The following is a 27,846-nucleotide window of genomic DNA, read 5'->3' on the forward strand; positions in this document are numbered from 1 at the left end:
GCCCCAATGAGTTCCTCACAACAGCCACTGAGGGGAAAGTTAGTCCCACACAGGAGGCAAGCAGGAGAAATGTCTTCGTCAAGAGAGAAAGCTGTTTGCCAGTAATTCTGACAGGGCACAGTGGCTGAAGGGGGAGTGGGCAGGGAAGAGAAGCAGACCCAGCCCCCAGCCAATGGCATGCGAGTACTTTTGAGTGGCAGCTGATGGGCCAATGGCTGAGGGAGCACATTGCACAGCCAATGGGAGAGCTGCAAAGTGCCACTCCACAATTATATATAATGAGAAATGGTCAATCAACACTGGATTTAATCCCCTGTGGACAAACAGTGACTATCACCTAGTGTTCTCAAGACTGTCCATTTCTGGAATATATTTTAAGCACTATTCACATTAGCCAAATGTGCAAGTAAATATTTTATTTCTAGAAAATATTCTAATGACTAAAAATTAATTTTGATGCATGCTGCATTATTTTAAAACCTCTGCTGTCATTGAGGAATTGTTATGCAAAGTTAGCAAGATCAATCATTGCTGGTACAACAGAAATGATGAGATGAACGCACAACAGCCCAGGCCAGAGGGTGTCTGAACAGCCTTGCATATATTTAAAGAAATTAATCAAGCTTACCTAAGTTAAAATACATTAACATTGATTCATATGAGCAAAATAGACTACAAAGTGCTTTTGTACAATAAAAAATTGTACAATTATTACAGAATTACTTACATATAAACTTTTAACAATCTACAAATTAAACTGTTGTTGCAATAATGATCCATACACTGTTTTCTGTTGTACTAAAGGAATCTTCCATTCCAAAAACTGAAAGACTTACCAAAGAAGGAACAGTGAAGGTGATTTCCTCGAACAAGCCATCAAATATTAAGCTGAATGATGGATCTATAGGGAAAAAGTCACAGCTTTTAAGAACAACTTTTCTTCTCAGAGAGAATCAAAATATCTAGAACATAAATGTAGCCCTTATCAATATTATAAATAAAAGTTACAAGAAATTACAAAAATAAATAAAAGAAAATCAGGAGGCAGGGTCACAAGGGGAAAAGATAAGTCAATTTGCAGTGCTTCCCAGTCCAAACAACTCCTGACTTTAGCATTATTCCAGAGAACAAGTAGCAGAAATAAATGCAACACACATATATGCATTAGCAAAACAGTTTGCTTAGGGAAGGAAATTGCATCTGAAACACAGGGATAGAGGAAGACAGAGGTAGAAAATGAGAGATGAGTTGCAGGCAGATCAGTGGAGAAAGAGAAGGGATAACTAATTATGCTGTAGAAGGAAGAGAAGCAGTCATGCTGCTTCCAAAAAAGAGCAGTCAGACATTTCTAGCATGTACATGAGCGAGGTATGAAAGTTACAGCCTTTCCTTACTGTTATTCTCCAAGATTCTGAGCAGAAAAATAGCCAGAGGGAGAAGGTTAAACAGCCTCCCCTTCTCTTTAAGACTGTGGTCTCCTAAAATGCTTCTGGTTTAAAGGGATGGGAGAGGAATCTATAGAACTGCCTCATGTAGTTTCAAGGCCAAATCTTTTTGAATGCAGTGGGACTCTCAGAATAACTATGCATACATGATAAAGATGTCAATTCCATTAGGCCATGCATTGCAGCACACTGCCTCCAGAGGATCCGACTTGTCTCAGTACTCAAGACGATGGTGATCCTCTATCACAGTTATGTTTCCATGACAAGTATGGAGACTTGAGCACATAGAAACAGGAGGAGGCTTAGACTTGGAATCCAGTTACAACATCAGAAACAAATTAGCAATAAGAAGGATCTTTATTCAGTACAGAGCTTAGCATAGACTACCAGAGATTACAAAAATAACAAAGGCTAGGGCTGTTTGCCTTAACTAAACATTAATGATTCATAGTTACCACGTCAGGAGTATTCCTCAGTCCAAGATAGTCCAAGTACCAAGGGATTTTGAAGGGAAATCCCATTTTTGCACAGCCATGTGCTCCAAGTCACAAAGCAACTCTTTGTCTCTCAAGAGGCAGCATTTCAGGTACAATAAAACAGACAATGACAAGAGGAGGAAGGGAGCTAAGCAAGAGAGCTCACTCTCATAGGGATCAAACAATTATACCCCAATTCCAGTCACAAATTAGATGTGACCATCAGCCAATTGTGAGTGGGCATGGGTGTGCCCAATTGTTGGTTGTCATAGCTGCAACATAGGATTGGCTAGAAGTTTGGAGCCCCTCCTGCAGTCAGGTGACCCAAACTCCAGCTACTTCATTGTGTACGTGACTGGTCGCATGTGGGCCAGAAAGTGTAGCCATGAGGTCTGGTGTTTGGCATGAAAGTGTGAAAGAATGTGGGTTTATGGCATGGCTATTGAGGCCATGTGGCCTCACCAATTGGCTTGCAACAGGAAACAAGACACAGCATGTTATCAAAAGACACCACAGGAGAAGGCATGTGAATATAGAACCAATATTTCTATACAGACCATATGTCAGAAGTGACTTGGTGGCATATAACACACACACGCACACACTTTTAAACATCTATTCAAAGACAACTTGGAGAGACTGGCTTGACAATCAGATCTGGAACAGTGATGGAAAAGCTTATCTTACATTTTCCTCAAAAAAATCTAGCTCAGCACCAGGGAGTGTTCTTTTAAAGGTAGCAGCAGTGACCAACTTTACCCTGACCTGGCACAGAACTTAACCTCTGCAATACAATCTCTAGTAATCTCTCAACTGGACATCAGTAACTTTAGATGGGGCTTTCCTTAAGGACATTTGGGAGGTACAGTTGGTTCGGAAGACAGCAGCCTGATTAACTGCTGGTGTTAGCTGCAGAGAACATATTACTCTAGTTTCCCAAGATGCATTGGCTTCCAATTGCTTCCAGGCTAAATTCAGGATGTTGGTGATTACTTCAGAGCTCTTTATATCATTGGCTTCCCTCACACAATCCTACCCATTTCCTGAGATCTGCAGGGGATAATCTGCTGATGGTTCCATTTAACATCAGGCCGGTAGCCACTTCCAGGCAAACACTATGTTCTGTAGACTGCAGGTTATAGAAAATGTTGTCTTTTTTGTGGGATCTTATAGTCTTTAAGAAAGTATTACTTTGCCTTTTGTTCAGGCTGTTGATGTTTATATGTTTGGCTGACTGATTAGGTTTTGTTGTGTATAGGTTTCATTTTTGTCTGAATTGTAGATATCTTACTGTTTTATTATCCTCTGTAGCTTAGTCTGGCAACTTTAGTGGAAAAGTGAATTCTGAACCTTCTACACAAGACTGTGTCTGGTCATGGAGAAAGAAAGGTTAAATAAAATAAATGATGTGGGAAAACATGTCCTGTCTTGCCAAAACTGCATACAGAAAATGAAGAAGCTAGTAGAATTATGTAGTACAAGAAACTTAAAAAGAGCAGAAGGAATAGGAATAAGATGGGTTAAGGAGGGGCTGTTTATAAATAATAATACTTTGAAATCCATATTCCTTAACACAGATATGAATGTCTGAAGTACTCCATGGTGTCCAGGACCTCTAAGAGCTACAATAGAGCCTGTAATGAAACACTAGTCACACCGTACATCTCCTGAAATATCAACCATTCACCTAATTAAGCCCCAAAAGAAAATGTTCAAAGCATATATTCAATATGATTTTAAAATATTCACAAGAGAGAACTTTTTGGAAATTATTATTACTCACCATTAGTAGTAAGAATGACAGGTCTCTTAGTAGTGGCCATGAATGTCTTTATTGCATTTAGAAATCCAACATCTTCATCTAGTATTATATCAACCTATGAGAATGAAAGACCTTTAGCCATGCAATTGCTCTACAGAGTTTAAAGTATGTGTCTTAGCCAATTAGATAAGGCTCTGGTCCATTATTTCTTTATTTCTCAGAGTGGAGAGGGGAGTGTCAATAGTCACCAGAGAATCTTAAGGTAAGTTGAATCTGTTCTTCGTACTTAAAGATAGCAACAGAGCACATGGGCACATGGGCAAAAGTATGACAAGGATGCATTAGGAGTGCTTTCTTTTGTTTCTCTTTGAGACAATCAATGCTGGTCAGCTGTACACACTCTTGCCTCCCTGAACAGCATTGAACCATTTGCTTGAGAGCAGAGCAGGAAATTATTCCATACCTCTTCAAAGAGGATGAGAGAAGTTGCACTTTTTTTACTTGATTCCTCTTCTCCAGTTCCCCTTTTCATTGATTTAATCTGATCTTTATCTTCAGATAAGCTTTCATTTCTTTCTGCATAGATAGAGCATACACGTACAAACAGAAAATAAAGATCCAGTCAAAACCAGCAGTGAACTACAAAATGTATCAAGCTTTCAAAAATCAATTTAGACATCTGTGATACCTGACCACAGGCACATATATACCAGAAGTGCTTTGTAGTTCCATTCCTTGTAGTTCAGATTTTACAGTGATCTACAAGTAGTATCCAGGCAGCATATGATTAGTTTGCTTAACCTTAAGTACATTTTCTTACTCCCTGACTTACCTGGTCCCCTGTGGTGATTAACAATCTCCTCAAGGTGATCAAGCCCATCCTCACAGCAGAACAGAGTCATTCATGCAGAACACACAAATATCATTGTCCCTCTATTCAGGGTTGAAGGGTAGAAGGGAGACAGAGCTCTTTGCACAGCCTTTATGGGGGGGATATGGCTTTCATGTCCTGATCTAGTCACTCAATTATGCTACATGAGAGTAAAAGCCACCCAGCTTTCATATCCCTGCTCTGTAATAAACATATGCTCATTCTCCAACATGAGCTAGAAGGTCTAAAACTAGAAGGGAGAATGGAAAAACTGTGCATGTAGCTTTCATAGTATGGCCCCATGACAGCAAGTGGATAACTGGCAGCAGCAACAGCACAGGTGAAGAGAGGAAAGAGCAGTCACACACCTGCCCAACAATTAAGACTGCAATAGATGATTGCTTCTTATGACTGGCCACATACACTGTGCCTTCTACATTTACAAGTATACACTATGATTTTGTTCCCCATCTTCAAATAAGCACATACATGTTATGTTCAAGCCTACCTTTGTTGTTTTCTTGCTGTTGTACTTTTCGTTCCTTGGAAGACATTTTGAAATAGCTTGTTAATGTTTTGGGTGCCAAGCTTTGCTTTAATCCAGCTCTTCTGGGGGAAACTGGAGGCTTCTTTGGAGACCACTCTTTTCTGGGAGGGAATTTTCCTGAAATACCCAGGGTACTTTAGTGTAGAAAACATTAACTTTCATATTATCCCCATATATTTGCATTACACCGTTTCACATAATTTCTTTTTTCTTTTTTTTTTTTTGAAAATCATATTTATTCTTGAATTGAATACATTTCATCATGTATACAAATTCTACTTATAGATATAACAGCTTACAGAGTCTCACAACATCGGATTTGACATTTTAACTTTTCTTTAACCATTTATAGAACGTTCCCCACCTATTAAAGAATATCGTTGTATCTTTATATTGTAATATTGTGGTGAATTTATCAATTTCAATCATTTCTTGCATTTTAGAAATTAGTTCTTTTTTCGACGGTATTCCCCCTTGTTTCCAATTCTTGGCAAATAGGATACGTGCTGCTGTAATTATATATCCCAAAACATATTTTTGCTCCTTTGTATATTTCTCTGGTATCACATTTAACAAAAAGAATTCTGGAGCATATGGTATTTCTATTTCTAATATACCGCCCAGTATTTTATGTACTTTATGCCAGTATCGTTGGGTCACAGCGCACCTCCACCACATATGGTAGAAGGTGCCTACATTATTTTTACACTTCCAACAGTTCTTGGACAAATTTGGATACCATTTCGCTAACTTATCGGGCGACCAATACCAACGGTGGAACATTTTGAATAGATTCTCTTTATAGGAAATAGATCTCAAATGCTTTGCAGCTGTCCATATTTTAGACCAATCTTCAATAATGTAACCAAAGTCTTGCATCCATGTAATCATACAACTTTTTACCTCTTCATCTAGCTCATAGTTTACCAGGAATAACTTATACAATTTTTGTATTAATTTATCATTCGTAGAAAGCCATAATTTGTCTAAATCATTCTTTTCTAGATAAAAACCTTTCTTTTTATGTTTCACATAATTTCTAAAGAATTTATCCTTGAAACTACTGTTCCAACCTGCTTGAAGCGCTGTGGCAAGGCAGAAGAAAGCTTTCGTCTTACTTTCATGACCTTCAGCTCTTCAAATAGCAGCTGTGTGGACCTACTTTTGGGGACTGGCTGTACATGTGGGAGAGGCAGCCCCAGAGAACAACATGTCCCTGTCCCTAGACCATGTTAAAACTTCCAGTGTGTGATTATTCTTTGGGAGAATGTGCATGAAAAGTTGAATGTAACCCAGGGAGAGTCTATGTGATCATATTGCTATCAGCTGTTGTTTGTATATTTATAACCAGGGGTCATTTCCTGCAGGAGTGCACAGGAGCGGAGCTCCGGCAGTAAAGAGCCCAGGGGGTGGGCACATGCAACAAGCCCCACCCCCTGCTCCTAGCAGCCCCAGGCCACGAGGAACAAGAAGCTTCTTTTCTTTCTTTCTCTTTCTTTCTTTCCTTCCTTCTTTCCCTTTCTCTCCTTCTTTCCTTCTCTCCCTCTTTCTTTCCCTCCTTCATTCCTTCTCTTTCTTTTCCTCCTTCTTTCCTTCTCTTTTCCCCTCCCTCCTTCCCTCCTTCTTTCCTGCACAGATCTGCATGTCCCCCCCCAGCTAGAAATCCAAAACAGTCCAGTGGCACCTTTAAGGCCAAGGTTTATTCAGGTACAAGCTCTCCCTCCTCTGCTAGGGCAGATCTGCGCATCCCCCCCCCCCCATAGGTAGCAATCCAAAACAGTCCAGTGGAGCATGAGCAGTGGGTGTTGCCTTCTGACACACTTTTGGTGATGTCAGGGGGTGTGACATATGCAAATGTTATGCTAATGAGTTCCTGCACCTCTTTTTCTACAAAATGACCCCTGTTTATAACTCAAGTTTCCGTGATGATACTCATGGCAGCATGCACAGGGCTTCTCAGGCACTCTCCCATCCAAGCACTGACCAGACTGTTTAGTTTCAGCCGGGTTGCTGTTTCATGTGCTTTCAAACCATGGCCCTCTGGGGCTACGATTGAGATTTCCTATGTAAAAATCTGGGTGGGCATTATATAGCACATAGCTTCTTTAGTTATTAACTGGGGCTTTGAAAACTATTTCTAGCTATTTTTCTTCACTATGCTACTGATAAAACGAATAAGTTTCTTACTTGGTGATTTAGTACTGTTAAAGAAGCAGGGCTTATGGGCGTTTACACCTTGCTTGTCCACCTGGTGAGACTGAGTAGCTTCCTTCAGCTGAGAAAGAATTTGCCTTCCACTGCGCTGGCAAGAAGCATTAACTTCAAATATCTGCAGGAATATGGTTAAAAGATTAGGCATAATACCAACATTACTTTGCCAGCTGACATTAAATTAGGCAAGTAGCTACGCAACCCAAACCTTGAAGCCAAGCTCTTGTGCACAAGCATAAACTGCTGCAGTCTTTCCAATGCCTGGTGGCCCAATTAGCAGCACGGTATTGCATAGTTCAGTCTCTTCATCACTGTATGATTTGTCATCTTTAAAATCCATGCTGTCGAAGGATTCTAGGATATTAAATAAAAATATGTTTATCCAGTTGCAAACTGGAACAGAAAACACAGAATGTGTAAATCTAGAGGAACTTTTATCTATGTGATTGCCTTTAATATTTTACTTACCCTAAAACTGAAATCCCACTGGTTAACCTTCTCTGGGCTCTCAAAACAGCTCATATTAAAATTCAAACTCTAATGCTAATTAGCTCATATTAAAATTCAAACTCTAATGCATTGTGTTAAAACTAGTTGCATTGTGTTAAAACTAGTATTTTCCAGAGTACCTTGCTGACTGCCACTTTCTTCTTCCTCTTGGGCTCTGTTTTCTTCCAAATAAGTCCTTTTTTTCCATTCACTCAGCCACCTAAAACAAACAAACAAAAAAACAGTACTGCATGCACTGTGATACACATTGAAATAAAACTTCAGAAGACTGCAATTTACCCTAGATGAACATGGGGGAAACTGTGTATGCCAGGGGCAGTTTTACATTTGGAAGTTCTTGAGTCAGACTGACTACTTTTTAAACTTAGTAGAGTCCTAACACCATGGTTAATAGACTGGGAGCAGGATTCCCCCTTCCCATGTGAAAATTCCATCCTCTTCTCCCTGGTCAGCAGCAGCCATGGTATAGTATGACATCTGGCTATTATTACACTGTAGATCAATGGATTAAGGACCTATAACTTTATCAATTATTTGAATGCATGGCTGTGTCGGACTATTAAGGGTTAATGCCTCACAGAGTCTGAGAACCTTTGAGTGACAGGCTGTTCAAATGGAATTCTGTGGAGAGCTTGGGTTAAGAAATGACAGTTGAAGAAGAGACAGTTTAGCACTGACGAGGACTGGGAAGGAGGCAAGAGGAGTGAGAGAATCATAGAAGATACCCATTCAAAGTGAAAAGGGACAGAGCTTCTAGTCAAGAGAAGTAATCCCTGCCCAGTGAAAAGGGAGATAACGCTTAAAAGAGGAATGATCCCTGGTCTGTGCAGAGAGAAGGACTTTGGGAACTATGTTGTACATTCCTGACTTCTAAATGTGAAGTGTCAGTGAAACTCAGAAACCTATGCTTGCAAGTTAAAGCAGAAACTGAAAAGAAAGCCTCTCTCCTCAGAGATTCAAAGACCTTGTTGAAAAGCAAAAACAGTTTTTGGCAACATATTAACTGGATTTAGTGTGATTACAAAGTTACCTCAGTTTTTATTATCAGTTCACCATCCTATCCCTAATTCCACCTGTCCTTTCCCCCTCCAAGTTAAATAAAATATTTTGTTTACTTTTGAACTTTGAAAAGCCTCTTATGTGCCATCACAGGAGCAGAATATTAGCAGATGATTTTGTCTCTTCTCTCAAGTCCTGGGCTGGGCCAGCATCAAAATATATAATAATGTGACAGGGTAGGACAGCCATAGACCAGCAAATAAGAACAAAACAGATATAGGGGCTGCTCAAGCAAGCAAGAAAGAAGAAACAAAGGGAAAACCCTGTGCATGAGGGAAGAAAGAGGGTGAGATTGCCATAATGGCATATAGACAACAATTGTGTATGCACTTATTTTTCGATATCTGGAAAACATTTATAGAAACTTGTGTACTTTATATATATACTTTTAAAAAATTTGTAGCTGGATCTTGAGTATTTTTCTTTCTTATTCTATTTTTGAAAGAAAGAAAGAAAAATTAGCCAGAACTAACTTCAGCCAGACTGCTGACTAGCACTATACACCATTATATAAGCCTGGAAAGAATTCAGCTGTTGCAACAATCACTTTAAAAAATTCAAGAAGTTCAATCATTTCCAACCTGTGTAGTTTTTTAATTGCTGCAGTGTTGCCTATTAGCTCATTGGAGTTCTGTGGCTGATATTTCTCTGTCCAGAGCACATCTTCATTGGCAGAATCTGCAGTCATAAACACAGAAACTACCCGTTTTAGTGTGCAAGACCATAACTACACGCTTACCATAACCAGCATTCAGCAAGCAGCTGAAAATGTCTTCATTCTTACTTGGAGCCTACTAATTTCATTTTAAAAAAAATAGCTTTAGCTACACAAAGGATAAAATGCCTTATTAGTTGATCTTGTCTTAATTTTATCTTTTGACAAAACAGACATATCCTCAAACTTTTTATTCTAAAGTAGTCCTATTGATTTCAAGCTACTCCAGAGCACTGGTGCTACTATTGGTTATGCAAGCCAAAGTTTGAAAAAAATATGTTTTCTATTATATAACAAATTAGTACCATAACATTATTAGTGACTTGAACCAAGGACCCTGCCAAAATCATGTGTGTATGTGTCCCATTCCCTCCTCCATTAACCTTTACCACAGCGTTAGCTGCAGAAATCAGTTTCAGAGGGTTGGTAGATCCTATAGCTTATGAAGGATGCAAAACAGTGGAGGGCGAATGGTACAGCAGTCCCATCCTTTGCATGATCCATCTGTGCAGCAGAATCAAAGCCACTATGTATGTGTTTAAGTAAATCATTCTACTAATCTTATGTAGATCCATTCAGACTGTGCTCCAACAAGGTTCTCAGTGGATTAGTAGTTCCTCAATATGCTGCATCTTCATCAAATCCGCACAAGAGTTGTCATATGGAGTACAATGAGTAATTCATGACTACAACTAGGATTTTTTGCTGATTCCCCCCCCCCTTTGCAGGAGACCTCCAATTTCCCTCCTTAAGCTATTCCTGGGGGTCCCCCCTGCATTTAGGGATGGGGTTCCACAGAAGGGGGGATCTGCAATAATCACCCTTTCCTTGAACCCATGGAAATCTAGGCAGGACCAACCCTGTGATAATGGGACTACCTTCCCAACATTTTCTAAAGCATTATGGACAAAAGCATAAAAAGTTACCAGAAATAGAACTTATTTCCGTGTTCACATCACCATCTTCTATTGTTATAATTTCAGGGGGTTCAGTCTCATCTGTGTCCACTGTGTGGGTTTTGTTTTCCATGCCTTCTTGTTTTACACACAGTTCTTTGGAAGCTGTATCGGACAGTTTCACATCTGCCTTTTCTGTCTGTTTCCTTCTTTTGTGTTTATGGCCCTCAGTTTTTCGTTTTCTTTTGTTCTCTCGCCGATTGTCAGATTTCATGCTTGCCCTGATTACAGCTTCACATTTGTTTACTAGTCAAAGGAAAACAAAACATAGATCAGGTCAAGCAGTCTTAGCACTTCTCATGGTTACCTCTACCAAATAATTTGTACATGGTTTACTCACAAAGACTCTTGATCTAAGGCACTGTACAACATCTGTCAGCTCCCCCTTCCACTGACAGCTGTTTTTTTTTAAAAAGAGATATACCCAAAGACATGTAAACCCTCAAGAACAGCACCAATAAGGTGCAATGGACTGCTGCCAGGAGAGGAAAAAACTGTACATGCAGAAGTACATAAACCTCTCCAAACCTGGCCAAGATGAAGTTGTGTAAGCAAGTAAATTGAGTAAGCATTTAGGTTGCTACTTATGTCTGTGTTCTGATTTCAAATTATATATGTTGCTAACCTTGTTTATTAGTTTCAGGAGTGATTTGTTTTTTCAGGAGTATATCAAAAAACCTTTTTGCAGGAAACTGGGGGTTAGAAGCCTTTATCTCTTCCAACAAACAATTCCTCAGTGTTTCAGAAAGAACTGGCCGCCAACCAGATGACTGCAATTAGAAAAATAACAAATGTTACTCTAAGAGTGAAAAACATAGCATATAATAAACCCAGGAAATCACATAGGCTGTGCAATTTTAAAGCAGGACTTGAGTAGAAGAAAGTTAGTTTAATAATATATGAAATTTATTCACAAAAGCTGGACAGAGTAAAATGATTTACAAAGTACTAACCGTAATAATTGCAGAATCAGTGCTATTAGACTGAGCTTTTAAAACTGAAAATTCACCAAGTGAGAAAGTACACTGTGCAATGTCAGTTACTTCCAAATTCTCTCTTAGATTAGTTAAGAGAGGGCAAGAGGGTGGTGTCAACTTCCACATCAAGCACGCTACAAAACAAAAAAAGCTCAGTTAGCAGAATTAATAAATATATCAATGGATATATTGTGATCAAGTGATCAAAAAGTATTAGCAGTTTGCTGACAGACTCATCACTTAACTAAAAAGCTGGTATATTAACCTGGATACAAAATGCCTATATGCAAGTTCTTTGCTATCCTGAACACTTCCAAAAATTAATCTTTGCTTTAAAAAAACTATACTGCACTTCAACTTCTAAACTGTTCTTGTCCTTGCCATCCTTAAAAAGAGGTCTCTCATTATGATTTTTCAGGCTCTATTGTTCTCCTGATGCAACTCACATTCAGGAAAGGATAAATATTAGCCCTATAAAATCCCATCTCCCTTTTCTATTTTTCTTCCGTAGAAAGCAAATATACACATTATCTTAGATCTATTTACCTCCTCAGTGTTCTCCAAAGAAAAACAATAATTTCCTTGACCCTACAATCGCAAGCAGAATTTTAAACATGCTACTTGTTTATTTGCCTTAATGTATAACGCTGATGTATTTGTTTTGCTTCTGCAGTGGAAGAAGAGTGCCAACAAACTTTTCCCGAAGGTAAAAAAAAGTCCATGCCTCAAGTAATCAATACTCACCCTCATCCTTCTGCTGCACATGGCCCACTGTTCGAAGACAGGAATTTGTTGCAGAATATGCTTCCAAAGCTGCTGCTTTCTTTGCAATTTGCCTTTTCAGCGACTCTGGCAAACCACTCATCAAAAATTTACGTTTTGCTTTGAATTGCTCATCATCTTGAGAATTTTCAGATTCATCTTCACTAAGGGAAATAACCCAATGTCGTGGATAGACGTTTAGTATTAATATATTAATTACAGTGTGTGTGTGTGTATGTGTATATATATTCCCTTTACTCCAGTGATTTTCAAACTGTATTCAGAGCTATCTTGGAGTTCCTCAGAAGCTTGTCAAAGGTTGTCTATGAGAAGATTAGTGGAAGATTATAAACTGAATGACCGTTTATAATGTTGTAATCTGCTTTGAGTCTCACAGAGAAAGGCTATGAATGAAATAAACTAATAAAATACTAATCTTTATCTGCAGTATAAAGCCACGAAGGGGTGTTGGTGAATTCTAGAATGTACTCACAAGTTCACACTGGATAGAGGCATAAAATGCCAAAGAATCCTCTAAATGCCACAAGATTCCCCAAAGACTCTGATGTGGAAGGAAGTTTGAAAATCACTGTATATTAAGCAGACACATTTACCATTGTTGAAGCAACATCATACTCTCCTCTGGAGTTTATCACCAGCATTACATTTAAAAATACACTTTTTCAACTTTTGTTAAGTGCCACATACGCACACAATGCAGATGAATTCTTCTTTATCAAAAATGCTTGTTATTTCAGGTTGAAAAAATATTCACTTGACCTGAAGTAGCAAAATGTAATTTGAAAGGAATATCTTGCAAGCTACAATAATTATAAGCACATGAAAGCTTATACCAAGAATTAAACTTTGTTGGTCTTAAAGGCGCCATTGGACTCAAACTTTGTTCTATTGCTTCAGACCAACACAGCTACCCACTTAAATCTATGGGCAACAAAGTTTCAGACAGAAGCAACACAACCTGGCTACACAGTTTCAGGATCAAACAGAAGAAATGATTAATAGCAGGCCTTTTACAGACTCCCGGGGCCAGCCCACAACATCACATAGCCTTACCATAACACTACTGAAGGATCCCTGTTAACTAGGACAGTACTATAGGAGGCTTATGTGAAGCACGAAGCAGCACTGGCTTGATACATGAAAAGTTAGCAACAGCCTCCAGGAAGAAACATCCAGGAAGGATACTTCCACTGCCCTATGATAGTCAATTAGCATGAGCAGTGTAAAGTACAATAGGCTTGAACTGGCAAGTAGGGATGTGCAACATGGAAAAATATTGGTATTTTTTTGTTCCGGACATCAGGGAGCCAAAAAATGTCGGTATTTCAAGTTATTCAGGTTCTATATACCAGTTTGGTATTTGGATCTAGGGTTTTTTTGGGGGGTATTCCGATATTATTTGGCTCCATTATTCCTTCTAGGGAATCATTCTGGGGGGCTGGAAGGGCTGTTTAAGCAAATGGCACCAAAATTGCAGCAGAATTGCAGTAGTGTTCCCTCTAAGCTGAGTTAGTGTGAGCTAGCTCACAGTTTTTTAGCCTCCGGCTCACCCATTCTTGTCTTTGCTCAGGAAGGATGGCTCCAGAGCAAACTAATTTATGTAGCACCCATTCTTGTCTTTGCTCAGGAAGGATGGCTCCAGAGCAAACTAATTTATGTAGTAGCCAAATCGCTAACTCACAACTTTAATGCCAGTAGCTCACAAAACAGAATCTTTGCTCACAAGACCTCACAGCTTAGAGGGAGCATTGGTGCCTGTCCACTCAACAACTCCCAACTGAAGAATTGGATCTATGGGCCCTTGAACAAGGTGCCCCCAGCCATCCTCCATTGTTTCCTATGGGGGGAAAATGCTATGTTTTCTCCAGGGCAAACAATAACCAGCAGAAGCATGGGACAACATGGAAAGCCTAACACAGAGAATCCAAGCCAATACCAAATCAGAGAATCCAACACAAGCCAACTTGTGCAAAGATCACAATGTAGCAACTTGCAAGACTGACAGAGCCAATTTCAAAGCACAGATGCCAAACCAAGCTGGCAAGCAGATACCAAGTCCCAGCAAGAAGACAATGACCCAGACACAGAAAAATTAAAGAAAAAAACAGTCCTGAGAGCCTTAAAACACTGGTCCCAGATATTCCCAAATTACTCCTAAATATTCTGAGACCCATTTACTGGTATCCCAGATACCACCCGGACTCCTGACTATAAGGTATTTTTTGGATATATATTTGGACTGGAAATATCCACATGCACATTACTATGGTTAACAATTGGTCTCAGAAGCTCTTTATTTTACTTTCATCAGCTGTTCTACCAAGTTAAATTGCACTGGGGTGAAATAATGCAGAAGTGAAGTCTGAGTGAGCACAAGTTTCTCACTCTTCACCCACACCACACACACACTCTCAAGTCTCCCTCTTGTGCCTACAGGGGTCTTCTTGGTGAAACGGTGTCACTATGCTAGTCTAGATTCCCCCACATATCTTTTGGTTCTGCCAGCACAGAAGGATTTAGGATCAACCTGAGGATCAGATCACAATGTTCAACTAAAGCAGCAAATATACAGCAGAAGAACGCAATTTAAATTTAAAAATACAATAGCTTCCACAAACCATTTCATTTCTCCATAAGCTCATAAACTGACCTGCTTTCATCAGAGATCCTGATGGTTTCAACTGCAGGCTTCTGAACCTTTTTCCTGAATAACGAAGACACTTTTTCTTTGCCTTGAAAACGATATATTGCTAGATTAGTATGGATTTTTATATTCTTAGCATATAACAAGGTCATGGATCCTTGTTAAAATATTAACATGAAAAGGCACATGCTAGTACTCTCTCTCTCTTATTTTTTTAACTAATTTCTGTTCTTAAGCAAAGGATTCCCAATGACAATGATCTCCTGTTTTGAAGTTAGTTGCTGTAGTCCATGTATATTGTGTACACGGAGGTTTTTCTTTTACCACACACAAAGTAATGCCTCTCCTCCCCAGTTTCTCCCTTCTCACTGCCCACATGGAGACTTTTGTTGTTGTTGCCATATATATATGTGTGTGTGTGTGTGTGTCTGTGTATATATATATATGTGTGTGTGTGTGTGTATAAATAAAACATTTTCTCATCCCTACACAACAGGACGCTAGAGAAGAGTAAATATATTTCAGACTACTTCAGCAAAAGCAAACCATTTAGTCATTGGTACCGTAACTAAGGCTGCGGTCATAAGAATACTGTTTTGGGAGTAAATCCCACTGAGTAACATACAACTTACTTTTGAATAGAGCTGCTTAGGATTGCTCCATGAGTTTAGTAAAAGTAACTATCAAGTTTCTGCCTGTCTGCTATCTCCTTTAGGTGCAGCCTTCAATAAAAAGCACTCAGTATGTCAGATTTTTAGAATTCAGGCCAAAAGCCCTTTGTTGCCTTAGATGCTTGTAAATAATAGATTTCCAGGCACAAAACGATGTTTGCTTTTAACCATTTCTACAAATGGAACAAAACTTCTTGAACTAAGCTCAGGCAGTCAGCCTATGTTTACATATTTACAAAATATGTTAAACTTTTAATGTCTAAGAGGATGCTTTAAATAGCTATAATAGTTAGATTAAAATTAGCTACCACTTGATTTTTTAGTTGCTTTTGTATTTCCAGCCTTTTTTCCCAAAACATCATTCAAATTTTGAAGAATCTTCTGCTTCTCCATAACTTCTGATATAGTAGTAACATCGCTTGGACTCGAATCCAAAATAATCACAGATTCCTGAATAAAAACAGAAGAAATATTACATATTTTTAAACATTACACAATGAAAAAGATGTCCTAACCACTTGTATAAAGCTTTTCTGAAAAATAATTACTCCTACATTCTAATGCAATGCACATGGATCCTTGTTGGAGAAAGTCCTCCCATTTATCTCACTGAAGGATGAGCCGTCATCCAACATCGTCAGTAAATATTTGGAGGTGTCTCTAACAAGCAAATAAATGTGGAAGCCCACACTGTGCTCACACTAGAACCCTATAGAGATTTGGGTAGGGTTGTCATACATACTGTATTGTTGCTACCATGAAACCTCTAAAGTGTTCATGTTTTTTCAACATCCAACAAAGGCCCATTCCACATGTGTACTTTACCTTGGATATACAATCATTTAATGACATTTCCAATTTTTTGTTCCGCAACTTGTTTTCTCCATGCTGCGTCAATGTTGGGGTTTCCTTGGGTTTTTTGCACCCCCCGCCCCAAGAATACTTAATAGGCAATTTTATTTTCAAACCTATTGCAAGTCAGCTTGATTCCAGTGCGAAATGCTGGAACTGGTATTTTTCCCAGCAGAGATGTGGGCCCCCTTTTGAACATCCTCCTCTGTATCCATGCTTCCTTTTACCCTTTTCCATCCTCCTTCCCCCTGCTCTCTCCTCTCTGGCTGCAATTTTTTTTTTTTGTCATAAGAGAGATTAGCGATAGTGAATGTATAGGTAAGCACTATGTTTTCAGATGGTCATGCATGCGATAATGTGTTAATGTGTTATTTTAAATGCAACCATTCACCCCCAACAATTTTTATAATTCTTATTCTGAGTCTGGATTATTTTGATGTTTTTCCTGCTACCTCTGAGTCTGCTCCCAGGTTGTCCCTTTACTTGCATCATACCAATGCCATCAATGTTCACTAACGTTCACTAACATGATATGTTTGAGAAGTTTCTTCTTTCCTGCTATGCTAATTTCTTCAGCAGTACATGATTTCATGTCCCCCCCCCCTTACCTATTCCGATCTTTGGTTTTAGTAATCCCATTCACCCAGGGCTATCTTTACGACAGGCTGATCCCTTCACCCAGGCTGAGCAGTAATTTTTAGTACTATTAGGCTTGCAATAATGCATGGTCATCAGTGAGGGGGAAATTTTCATGTTATTTTGCTATACATATCACTCTTATGTTTATTGCAATGGACTTTCATTGGTGCGTTATTCAAAACGGCGCATCCACGTAGCTGTGGAATTTTTTTTAAAGAGGTGGGTTGAAAATTATTGTGAGAACACCTATCCACTCTGGAAAAAAGTGCAGGAGGTTTAACAAGTGACGTGGTGGGTGATTTAGTGCTAGAGCACAGTATCACTAAGGTGCCTGCACAAATTTTAAAAAGTGGAAGGTCATCTGATGGCAGTGATGACGACATTGCTGATGTCAACCGCCCTTGAATTTCAAAACTGAACACTGTGCCCCAGTGCAAAAAACAACAACAAATTTAAAGCAGGAAATACTATGGAAAACAGGACAAGGTGCGGAGTGCTCAATTCCAAGAAGATTCCATAACTTGGAGATCAACTACACAGAAGATCAGGAGTAAGGTCAATACGGAGAACAGGCCAAAATCTGATCCTCTCTACAGCACTAGTGTAGAGCTGAACTAGAAAATTGAGTTCAGTTCCTGTTCAGCCTTGAGCAAGTCACACCTTCAGCCTCAGTTCCCCATGTGTTATATACAAATAGCACTGGGGTATTCTTGAGAAGGTATATGGATGAAAAGTACATTACACGTTAAGCTGCTATAAAGCAGATAAGTAATTAATGTTTTCAAGAAAGTACATGTTATTTTCTTTGAAAGCTCAACAGACGCCACTGTAATATTTTACTCATTCTGAATTTAGAGTTTTACGACTCGAGGAAGACTAATGTATTATACATGTTATAATATATGTTCAAACGTGGGTGAATACTGACAACCACAAATTTTGTAAATATGTCACCCAAATGCGATTATGAACTTCAGGATGGATCCAAACCTCACCTTGCCTGGCAAGAGGGTATTTCCACTCACATGGTGTGTATGTGTGTGTGTGTGTGGGGGAAACCCCATTCCTGAGAGTTCCAACCCCAGAAGCAGCTTTGGTGGTGGTGGTGGGGTGGCTACAAGAGTAATGGAGACGCAGTAAATCTCTTTGCAGTATCTAGATCCCACCCATTCACTAATGTATGTCTAAAAAGTGGGGAAATGTATTTTATTCATTTATATATACACCTCATTTCTCCCAAGCCAGGTAACAATAAATGCAATGTCTAATTAATCATCTATTACAATCATTAAACACATCATTAAACAGGTAAGCAAGAAACAACATGTATAACCTCCAAGTTGCCCAAAAAGCTCATTTAAATAGGTCCATTTTACAGCCTCGCTGGAAGTCCCCAAGGGAATTTTAGATATTTATAAATTCACTTGACTTTGTCACCATTTATACATGAGAAGCAGCATTCACCCAATTTCAGACATGCAGTATAACATATAGGCTAACAAGGAAAATAAAACTTACAGACAAGCTCGTAAGTAAACATTTTCACCACGCATCATTTCAAACTTCCATTCTACCATACAGCAAGCAAAGAAAAACTATTACTTAAAAGATCCTAAATAAAATAAATGACATAAATAAGCTGGAATTTGTGGACTTACTTCTGCATTTTGCGGGTTTTTCTTTTCAGCAACAGCCTGTTGTCTAGAAGAGCGTCTTAGAGGTGCGCACAATGTCTCTTCCATAATCCTTGCCTTGTTATGCTGTAGAGCCTTTGCTTTCTCAATCAATTTTTTTGCTTTGGATATATTGTTACTAGTAGCATTCATCTACCATCAAATTAAAAACAACCAGCAAAGGGCCATTAGCAGGCAACTACTGTATATTTAAGAAGCTGTTTGTGGTGTAACATGTGAAAACAAAATTTAAAAGATATCAAATTAACTTTCCCTCTGAGCAGAGAAATGTTGTATATAATTTCCCAGAAATTGCTTTATTCAATTATCTGGTCTGGCATACCTTAAGGACCCTTTCAGACAGTCTTGTCTTTCTCTGAACCTCTATAAAACAAACTCAAAAGCAAGTCCCAGACGTCAATTTTCTTATTTATTTCTGTAAACTGGGAGATCAGTATTTGTTTTATAAGGAAACTTCAAAACACAATGAAAAAGATTGCTTCTCCTAGTTCAGGTGTTACATTTTATATGCATTGAGGGTCGGTTGGTGAGTCAAGGAAAAGCATGAGCATTGTATTACTTCTGGAAGTACTTGGAGATGAAAGGAAAAAAACAGCACCATCCCAACAGGACATTTGTATAAGTATCCTGAGTATTATTCTAAGGGGCTGCAACAGCTTTCCCCCACCCCTAATCCTACTCTACCATCTTATTATTTAAAAGGCATAATTTTGTTTCAAACAATACCTTTATACTCTGTGGTGAAAAGCCTTCAGAGGTACTAATTCTGGTGAATTTCATCCTGTATGTACAGTAAATCACAATACAAGTTTTTTAAAAAACAAAAAACATAGTAAATTTGGCTCTCATGACCACTTCAACACCATTCTTTCACAGATGCAAGATAAACAGTTAGTAATAGTGGGTATTGTAAATAAAATGTAACCTATGATTGCCAAGTAACTGTAGTGTTTATATTAGTATTTTGACTAGAGCAATGAATGTAAATGATGAGGTTAGTATCTGCTAGCATTTCTTCTTCTCATTTATTTTATTTTTGTAGATATATTAAAGAGATTTAACTCCTAATATACGCCAGGTTTACAGATGCAGAACATTATTTGGAAATAATGAGTATTCCAATAAACTCTTTATATTGTGTTAAATACAGAGATTAAAAGGAAAAAACACACCATGGTGGTAAGTGAAAGTTCAGTGCACGCAGCTGGGCATTTACTCTTCCTTCCTTAAAAGAAGAAGGTGTATCTCTTAACTACTTTGGCAGTATGTGCACGCATCAATACCCCTTTTGCCACTGCAGAGTCCAGAATCAGAAAAGAGCAAGACATGAAAAATTGAAGGAGCAGGAGAAAATAAAGCAACAGCTCTCTCATATTGGATGAAGGAAGCTTTGATTCTCAAAAGCTTATACCACAAAATTCTTGGGCTCTAAAGTGCTACTGTCTCAAAAGTGATACAAGTAGGAAGGAGCAAACAGGTGAAATGGTAACCTAGGCAGCTTATTGATCTGCTTGCTTTATGGCATCCAACTCTTCCGCCTGCAGAGAAGCAGCAATCAGAAGCACAAAGAGGCCACAGTGAAGCACAGTAACTTGGCTTTTTGTTGAAGGAGTGGAAGTAGTAGTGGACCTGCACATGTGACTGGGCCACACACATCACTCTGCCACTGTCAGCTTCAGGAGGTTCTGGTGATGCTTACAACAACCAGGGCTCAACCCAGCTAGTTAAGCACCTTGAAGCAAAAGTTAAGCATAGACATAAGTCTCTTCTATGAGACTTTGTAGTGCTTAAGTTTGGCTAGATCATCCCCTGTCTATAACCACCCATCTTAATAATGTCTTCCCCTGTGGATTGGACAATACACTGGTGTGGAGGGTGTAAAGATAAGCTGCCCCAAATCTCTTATTCTGGGTGCTGAAAACAGCTGCTCCAGCAGTCAGGCAGGCAGGGCACACTCCTCTTTTATTTTGTGAGAGTGAAAGCTCTGCTTTTACAAGATCTCAGCTTTCTACTCCCAAGGTAGGTGCACCTATGTTCAAGTCAGACCAACACAGCTACCTACCTGAATCTATGTTCAAGTTAGTAATTCCAGATACAGCTTAAAATATAAATCAAATTTATTAGCACAAGGAGTGTTGCAAAGCATGAACCACTCAGTTGCAGGCAAAATTATATATATAAAAAAGCCTCACTATTACTACATAAAACCTGGCTATCTGAAAACTTTAAACCTTACTACCTTTAGGCATCTCTGGATATTATTCTTCAATCATCCATTTTACCCACCTGATAGAATACACGCCTCCTCCATAGTTAGCTGGTACAGCGTAGCAGCATGCCAAGGTGGAAACAGCTAAAAAGTGGCCATCCTATGTGCATTAAAAAACTGTATTTTCTAACACTCAGTGCATCACCCAGCAACTCAATGGCCAATCAGGGCCGGCCAGTTAATTAACATCTATGAGAAGAAACTAGAAAGGAGGAATAGAGACTATAAAAGAGTCTCTCAAGGTCAAATCTTCAATTAAAACAAAATGCACAAAGATGTCTCTAGTCACTATAGTGAGCACTTTCTGAATAGGCCAGAATCCCAACACTTAAAGTTCTGAAGGAAGGCCCAGTCTCCTTATTAGAACCTGAAGCCTGAATTATCAAGTTCCTTACAGGGGAGCAGGGATACATCTTTCCTTTCTGTCCATCCAGCATGCTTGTTCATGCCTGGCCCCAGGTTGGCTCAATTAGCTGTCACCAGGGGAAGGGCCTTCTCAGTTGTGGCTCTTACCTCGTGGAATGCACTCTCAGATGACACCCGTGCCCTGCCGTACTTGTTTAGTTTCCACAGGTCATGCAAGGCCGAATTGTTTAGGTTGGCCTTTGGAGGACAATCCACATGTTTGCATTGTTTTTATTAGTGGTATGGTGCTATCCATATATTTTAATTATTTAATAGTTTAATGTTAATATTTAATATTTGCTATTTGGTTTTTATGTTGTTTTTACCTTCTTATATGGTTTTAACGTTGTAAGTTGCTGACACACCCTTTGGGTAAGTGGTGATTTTAAAAAATCTAATTAATAATTAAGAACAGCCCTGTCACTGACACCACCACAGTGGCATAATATGTATTCATATCCAATATTTATGGGCTCTGTATGCATAGATGAGTTCATTCCATGAATCTAAGAGTTCAGCCATCCATACAGAACCTACATGGCTTGGATTCGGCAGATTCCGGCTGCTATTGGAACTGCAGCCAAAGTGCCAGTGCAAGGAGATGTAAAGCATGCTTCTCCAAACCCCCATCACCACCATGGGATCAAACCATCCCTATATGTATGTGTTTAGGTTACAGAGAGAAAGATACAGTAGCTGTAAACCAATGCTCTACAAGTTATAGTGGAGGTCTTATGACATTTGAAATATGCTCTGAAACAATATAAGGATTTGGGATCTGAAATGTTTTTAAAGGCTTGCTCTCCAGATTCTCAACATTCTGTACTATGCAGGGGAACATGGCAAGCCTTTGAAGTTACATACATTCAAAGCTTCCATTTACAAAATGTCTATACTCAACCAAAGTGGCTTTCATCCTAAAATGAAGATCTTACCTTATTGGGCTCTTTGCATCAAAGGGCTCAGTTATCACCTCAGCCTTATACATGTTACTTTTACTGGAGGAATTATTGTTTGTTTTGGGAGTAGAAGCCTGTAGAGGGCTATCACCAGGCGTATTTTCAGTAATAGCCCCTGAAATGTTCCCCTTTTTTGGTGTAACGTTTATGGAAGCTTCATTTTTCTTTTGCCGTGAACTTCTTCTCAATCCACTCTGATGCAATTTGTTCTGGGTCTCCACTGCAGTTACCTTAATTTGACTATTAGCATTACTGTTCTGGTTTCCATTAATAGTTAAATCTTCCACCTTTGTTTCCAATGTCAGCCGTTTCCTACTGAGCTTGTTATTTTTCAAACGAGCACCACAATGTCTGCCAGTATTACGAAAATCACTAGCAACACAATCTTTTGGAACTTCATTTTTTTTGTTAGAAGCCTCCTCACTTTCTTCTATTTCTTCTTTGAGGTTTGAAGAGTTTTCTCTCATTTCCTTCTGTTTAGCAAATCCCTTTTTAGCTCCATTTTTTACTGTATCTGATTCTGGTTGTCTAAAAGCTTTCATGAACTGGGATCTTTCTTCTGCAGTGCATTTGGACTTCACAGTCTCTGAACTTTGAGTTTCCAACACAGCCAGCTCTAACTCTTCCTCTGCTATCACAACATTAGATTTTCTTTTCTGGGTAATTTGCTCAGTAGACTCCACCTTGGGAGTAGACAAATTGCTTTGTCTTTTAGCTGCTTTGGCTTTCTGTTTTAAAAAGATAGAAGCTATTTTTCTAGAAGAGAGAGATTTTGGAGGAACAGGATGAATTTCCGCAAGGACAGTTACTTTCTTAAGTGGCGATGGCTGAGCAGTTTGGCAGCTGACACTTTCACACAACACAACAGAATTGTCAGGTGTTTGGTCTTCTGATATTTGATCAACTTTATTTTCTCTTTGGCTTTTCAGAAAGTCTTCAAATGACACAGTCACTGTGCTTTCATTTAACTGTAGTGTCTCATGACTTTTACTCTCAAGTCCTAAAGTGCTTTTATTTTCAGGCTCACTTGTAGAAACAAGTTGTATCTCATCAGCTTCTTTAGATTGTTCACTTAACTGAGTTTCAGGAATAAAACTTTCAGGGACATCTGTCTCATCCTTATGCTTCCTTTTCTTAGATCTTTTAAAGTTATTATTTATTACTTTATCTTCTATCTTCTGTTTTATTTCTTCATCTTTGCCACTGACAGCATTGGAGGAGTTTTTGCTGCAATCATTTAACATTCCTTCCATGCTAGGGTCAAGCAATTCAGGTGCATTTTGACCAATTGAATGAGTTTTCAAGTCCTCATCCTTCAGACTGCATTTTTCACTATCATTCACTGAATCATGTTCAAGTGTTTTCATATCTTTTAATTTATTATTTAAATTACATCTCTTTCCTCTCCTCTTAAGTTTTGTCAAAGGTTTTGAAGAGATTTCCAGGGATAATATACTTTTCTTACTTTCCTTCTCTGCCACAGGTGAAACAATTTTCTCATTAGAAGGGGAAGTTTTTTTAAAGTAATCCATTATATTGTTGGATTTTGGTGGTGACAACACTCTATCGACATTTTTTGCTAATGGTGAAAAATAGTTTGTAATTGCTTTAACAGAAGGATCATCTTCTCTCCGTTTCTTACATGGCTATAAAGCAAAAACAGAATTCTCTGAAAGAACAGTTGCAGTGTACATTAAAATGCATTTCTTCTTACTCATCATTTCACATATTTGTTACGCTTATGATACAAAAATGATGCATTGTTTTCCTCTATTTTTATACTTGATTAATGGGGCTAGCTACGATAATCTTTAAGAGTTACGAGACTCTTTATTGCGGGGGGGGGAGATATTATATGCTGTAATAACATTAGGTTAGCCAGTAGGGGAAGAGGACTGTGGTACCCAGCACTACAATAGAAGACACCATTCTTCAACACTGGTGTCTCTGACAACTATGGCCCAAACTATACAAGATGTTTTTGCATAAATTGGGTCACCTTTCTTGCAGCCAGATGGCACCCTAAGCACCACACTGCCCAAACTGGGCCAAAAGCATGAAAACAGAAACGGCTTCAGCTTCCCCTGTGCCATTTTTCTGAGTAAAAACAGCCTTTGGGGCAGGGCCATGGCTACACATGCCATTCTGCAATGGTGTGTTATTTGTCCCCAGGGCCATTTCAGCTACAAAAAATAGTGTAGAGAGAAGGCTGTAGCCCCTGTGCAGTGGTCCTAATATGAATTGGACCTTGTGGCTCTTGGGGAAATAAGTTTCCCACAGCTGCCATCTGGTTGCAGGAAAGGCAGGTCAGGTTGGAAAAACACCGACCCAATTCCAGGAAAAAGTCTTGTGTAGTTTGAGCCTGTATTGCTATAGCCGGTAATACAAAGAGAAAGGACAAACTTCTACAAATTCCTTCTTACAAGAGTTCATAAACTCCAACTAAGTAGCAATGTACTTTTTGCACACCTCATTATTTAAGTCTTTACCCCATTTTCCTCTCTCCTTTGTCTGACATGAAGCTTGATCCTATGCATGTTTACTGAGATATCCCATGGAGATTATGCCAAAACAATTATGTGTAGGATTGCAGCATGAGAAAATTAACTTTTTGGGGAGTAAAAATGAACCAGCAAAACAGGCACTATTACTAAACATACATTACTTCATAATAATGCACTACTTTACAACAACATGTACGTTTGCCCTTCCATCTTGCAGGACAGTATTTAGATTTAAATGAAAGCAACATGGGCATTACTACAACTTTAAGGACAGCAGGTTAAAATTTCCCATAACATACCAGGCAACACAACGTCTTATCCAGCTCCATTCACACTACCACAAACCTCACAGCTCTCTAGAATCACATATGCTCACTGCTCTTACTACTGTGCTCCAAAGCCATATCACTAAGCTTCAGCTGTGCTGCCCTGGTTCTATTAGGAAACAAACCACATTCTGTCAAATTTACAAAGCCCCACAAAAACAGTTTCTAAATGTTCCTTGCCTGAGATATAGCACAATCATATAAATCTGAAAAATTAAAGAACCTTGCCATCTATGAAGCCAAAATAAATGGAATAACTAAAACATTTTAAAAAAAGGAAATGGGCCGCTTGTAGGGTAGGATATAAATCCCAAGTAAATAAAAAAAAGACACATAACATATTGTCAAACCAACTGAAGCTTTAGTGTTCATTTTCATGGCCTCACCCATATCTCACAATATTTTGCTGCCAGCCCCATTTACATTTATTGACACGGGGTTGCATCCCGAACACTATGTATGGAGTGAAGGTCACAAAACAGGATTTTCCTGTCCCCTCATCTTGCAGTGAGGGAGTCCACACCCCTAATTCTGCTCCTCAGAGTCAGGAGACGGGGAGGGACACCAACAAACATCATCCCCCACCAACAGAAGTGCTGTCACACCAATGAAATAGTACTTTTGAATCCAAACCATGGTCTTTTAAAACTTAGATCCTGTAAACCGTGGTTAAGTTCCAGCTCCTCCACTAACCCAGCCTTGCAGAAAAGAACCGAAAGATAATATGCCACCTGCAAAGAGTGGACCACACTGTGAGTCTAGTAAGTTATTTGCCTGGTAAACAAGGAGGACCTAGGAAGGACTAGTCCCCCCCCCCCTGCACTAGTGTCATCAAGAAAATTAGGTGGTCATCTTAAATGTACATACAAGTTTACAGGTATGTACAGTGATATTTTTTTTAAGTTGGTAAATAAATAAGTACAAGCCTACAATGACCAGATTTAAACGCAGTTTTGTAGAAGGGATCTACTCACACATTATTATTTTTTTTAACTCCCCTTATAAAAGATCTGCGCATAGCTATGCTAATATATATTGGTTTTAACGATCATGCCTTCTCCAGAGAAGCATGGGGATTGCAATTTGCTGATGGTACCAAGACTTGCTCTGGCCTTCCCCCTCTTTGCACAGAACATGAAGGATCTGCGGGAGGAGAGGGCATGACTATTAAAACGAGGTTAATTTCACAGGTGGGTCAGTTGTTCATATACTGGCTTTGAAGGAGGAGTGTGTTTATGAAAACTTCCTTCTATGTCCTACCAACTCATCTGAGCCATTATAAATATGCAGCCACCAAGAGTATTTTGGGTCACATTTAGTTCACTTTGGGACTGAACATGTCAACCATTGTTTATTATTTACTTTAAAATAGAAAAACACAGAATTGTGGGAGAAATGACAAGGAAATTTTATCTTAAGGTAGACAAAAAAACAGTGTGACAACAATACAGATCTCCGTGTCATGGTACTGTGATGCAGTGGTTAAAAACACAGACCTAGCAATGAAAAGCGCCGAGTTCAAACCTCCCCATGGCCACGGAGTGTAGTGAGTAACTTTAAGTAAGCCGCTCTCTTTCTTTCAGCCTACTCTATCTCACAGGGTCGGTGTGAGGATAAAATCAGGGGGGCCACCTATTCTGCCTCCTTCAGACAAGCGAAATAAAAAAGGAAGTTAAAATAATAAAGAGGAAATGTCCTAAGCCGTGTTTGATTTCTTAACTTAAAAGTTCTCTTTTGGCCATAGAGCCACCCCGCCCCGTGCAAAGCTGCCCCACCAAATGCAAGAGCGCTGGGCCGCGGCCAGTCCTCATGCCCCTTCCGAGCCCCCGTCTCTCACCTGAGCATCCCCGTCCTTGTCGGATGGGGAAGCCGCCGTGGCCATGGTCACCCTCCCCACCATCTGCTTCCCAGTAACGGCCGGAGAGAGATCCCTCAGCCCCGGCAAAAGGTCCTCGGAGTCGTCGCCATGAGGGACAGTCACCCCACTCTCCCCGCCCGCCTTCGCAAGCCCTCGGTCTCTTTCCTTCGACCACTCGGCCGGGCCCTGTCAGAAATTCGCGCGCGGGGGAACCAGCGGGCAAAACAGAAAAGCGCGCGCGGGACGTATTCGGAGCCCCGTGACGGCAGGCGAGGGGCGGGGCGTGCTCCTCGGGAGCTCACGTGACAAGGGGAGCGCAGGCAAGGCTGGCACCGCACCCGTTTCCCCTGTCACGTGAGCTCCCGCCCTCCGTTACATGAGATTTTATTCATAGGGCATATAGCTGTTGGTCGTTTGATCCCAGCAGTAGCGGCGGCGCCTCCCTCTCCCTAATCGCCTTTGGTTTTTCGAGGGAGTCGGCCTTGTAATGACAGCTTGACTACGGTATCTGTCAAGATTACTTTTCCCGCCTGTTGCGACCAGAGAGGAGTAGGCGGGGCCAGGCAGGGAAAGAAAGGAAAGAGAGCAAATGAGCCAAACGAGAGCCCTTGGGCGGGTAACCGTAGTAGTCTGAAAGAGCAAGGGGACAAGTTCGAGTCCAGTGGCACTTTTAAGACCAACAAAGTTTTAATTCAAGGTGTCTGAAGAAATGT

At 39.6% G+C, this 27,846-nt stretch overlaps 1 protein-coding gene across 1 annotated transcript in view; it reads right to left on the reverse strand.

Moving 5' to 3' along the window:
* Window positions 1–27,207, reverse strand: part of ATAD5 (ATPase family, AAA domain containing 5) — a 34,209-nt gene extending 7,002 nt beyond the window's left edge. Inside the window, exons 1-18 of the mRNA XM_015424685.1 lie at window positions 27,113–27,207; window positions 22,422–24,091; window positions 19,539–19,593; window positions 18,777–18,944; window positions 15,936–16,077; window positions 14,963–15,044; window positions 12,274–12,455; window positions 11,506–11,663; window positions 11,178–11,322; window positions 10,523–10,798; window positions 9,463–9,559; window positions 7,942–8,021; window positions 7,521–7,666; window positions 7,289–7,430; window positions 5,063–5,218; window positions 4,147–4,259; window positions 3,705–3,798; window positions 837–901 (exon numbers count right to left, since the gene is read on the reverse strand). Of these exons, the coding sequence (XP_015280171.1) occupies window positions 837–901; window positions 3,705–3,798; window positions 4,147–4,259; window positions 5,063–5,218; window positions 7,289–7,430; window positions 7,521–7,666; window positions 7,942–8,021; window positions 9,463–9,559; window positions 10,523–10,798; window positions 11,178–11,322; window positions 11,506–11,663; window positions 12,274–12,455; window positions 14,963–15,044; window positions 15,936–16,077; window positions 18,777–18,944; window positions 19,539–19,593; window positions 22,422–24,091; window positions 27,113–27,175 (3,834 nt within the window). The 5' untranslated portion in view covers window positions 27,176–27,207. The remainder of the gene's footprint in view (window positions 1–836; window positions 902–3,704; window positions 3,799–4,146; window positions 4,260–5,062; window positions 5,219–7,288; window positions 7,431–7,520; window positions 7,667–7,941; window positions 8,022–9,462; window positions 9,560–10,522; window positions 10,799–11,177; window positions 11,323–11,505; window positions 11,664–12,273; window positions 12,456–14,962; window positions 15,045–15,935; window positions 16,078–18,776; window positions 18,945–19,538; window positions 19,594–22,421; window positions 24,092–27,112) is intronic.
* Between the last annotated feature and the right edge of the window lie 639 nt (window positions 27,208–27,846).

Source organism: Gekko japonicus, unplaced genomic scaffold (genome assembly GCF_001447785.1).
Source record: "Gekko japonicus isolate JY-2015 unplaced genomic scaffold, Gekko_japonicus_V1.1 scaffold668, whole genome shotgun sequence".
NCBI lineage: Eukaryota > Metazoa > Chordata > Lepidosauria > Squamata > Gekkonidae > Gekko > Gekko japonicus.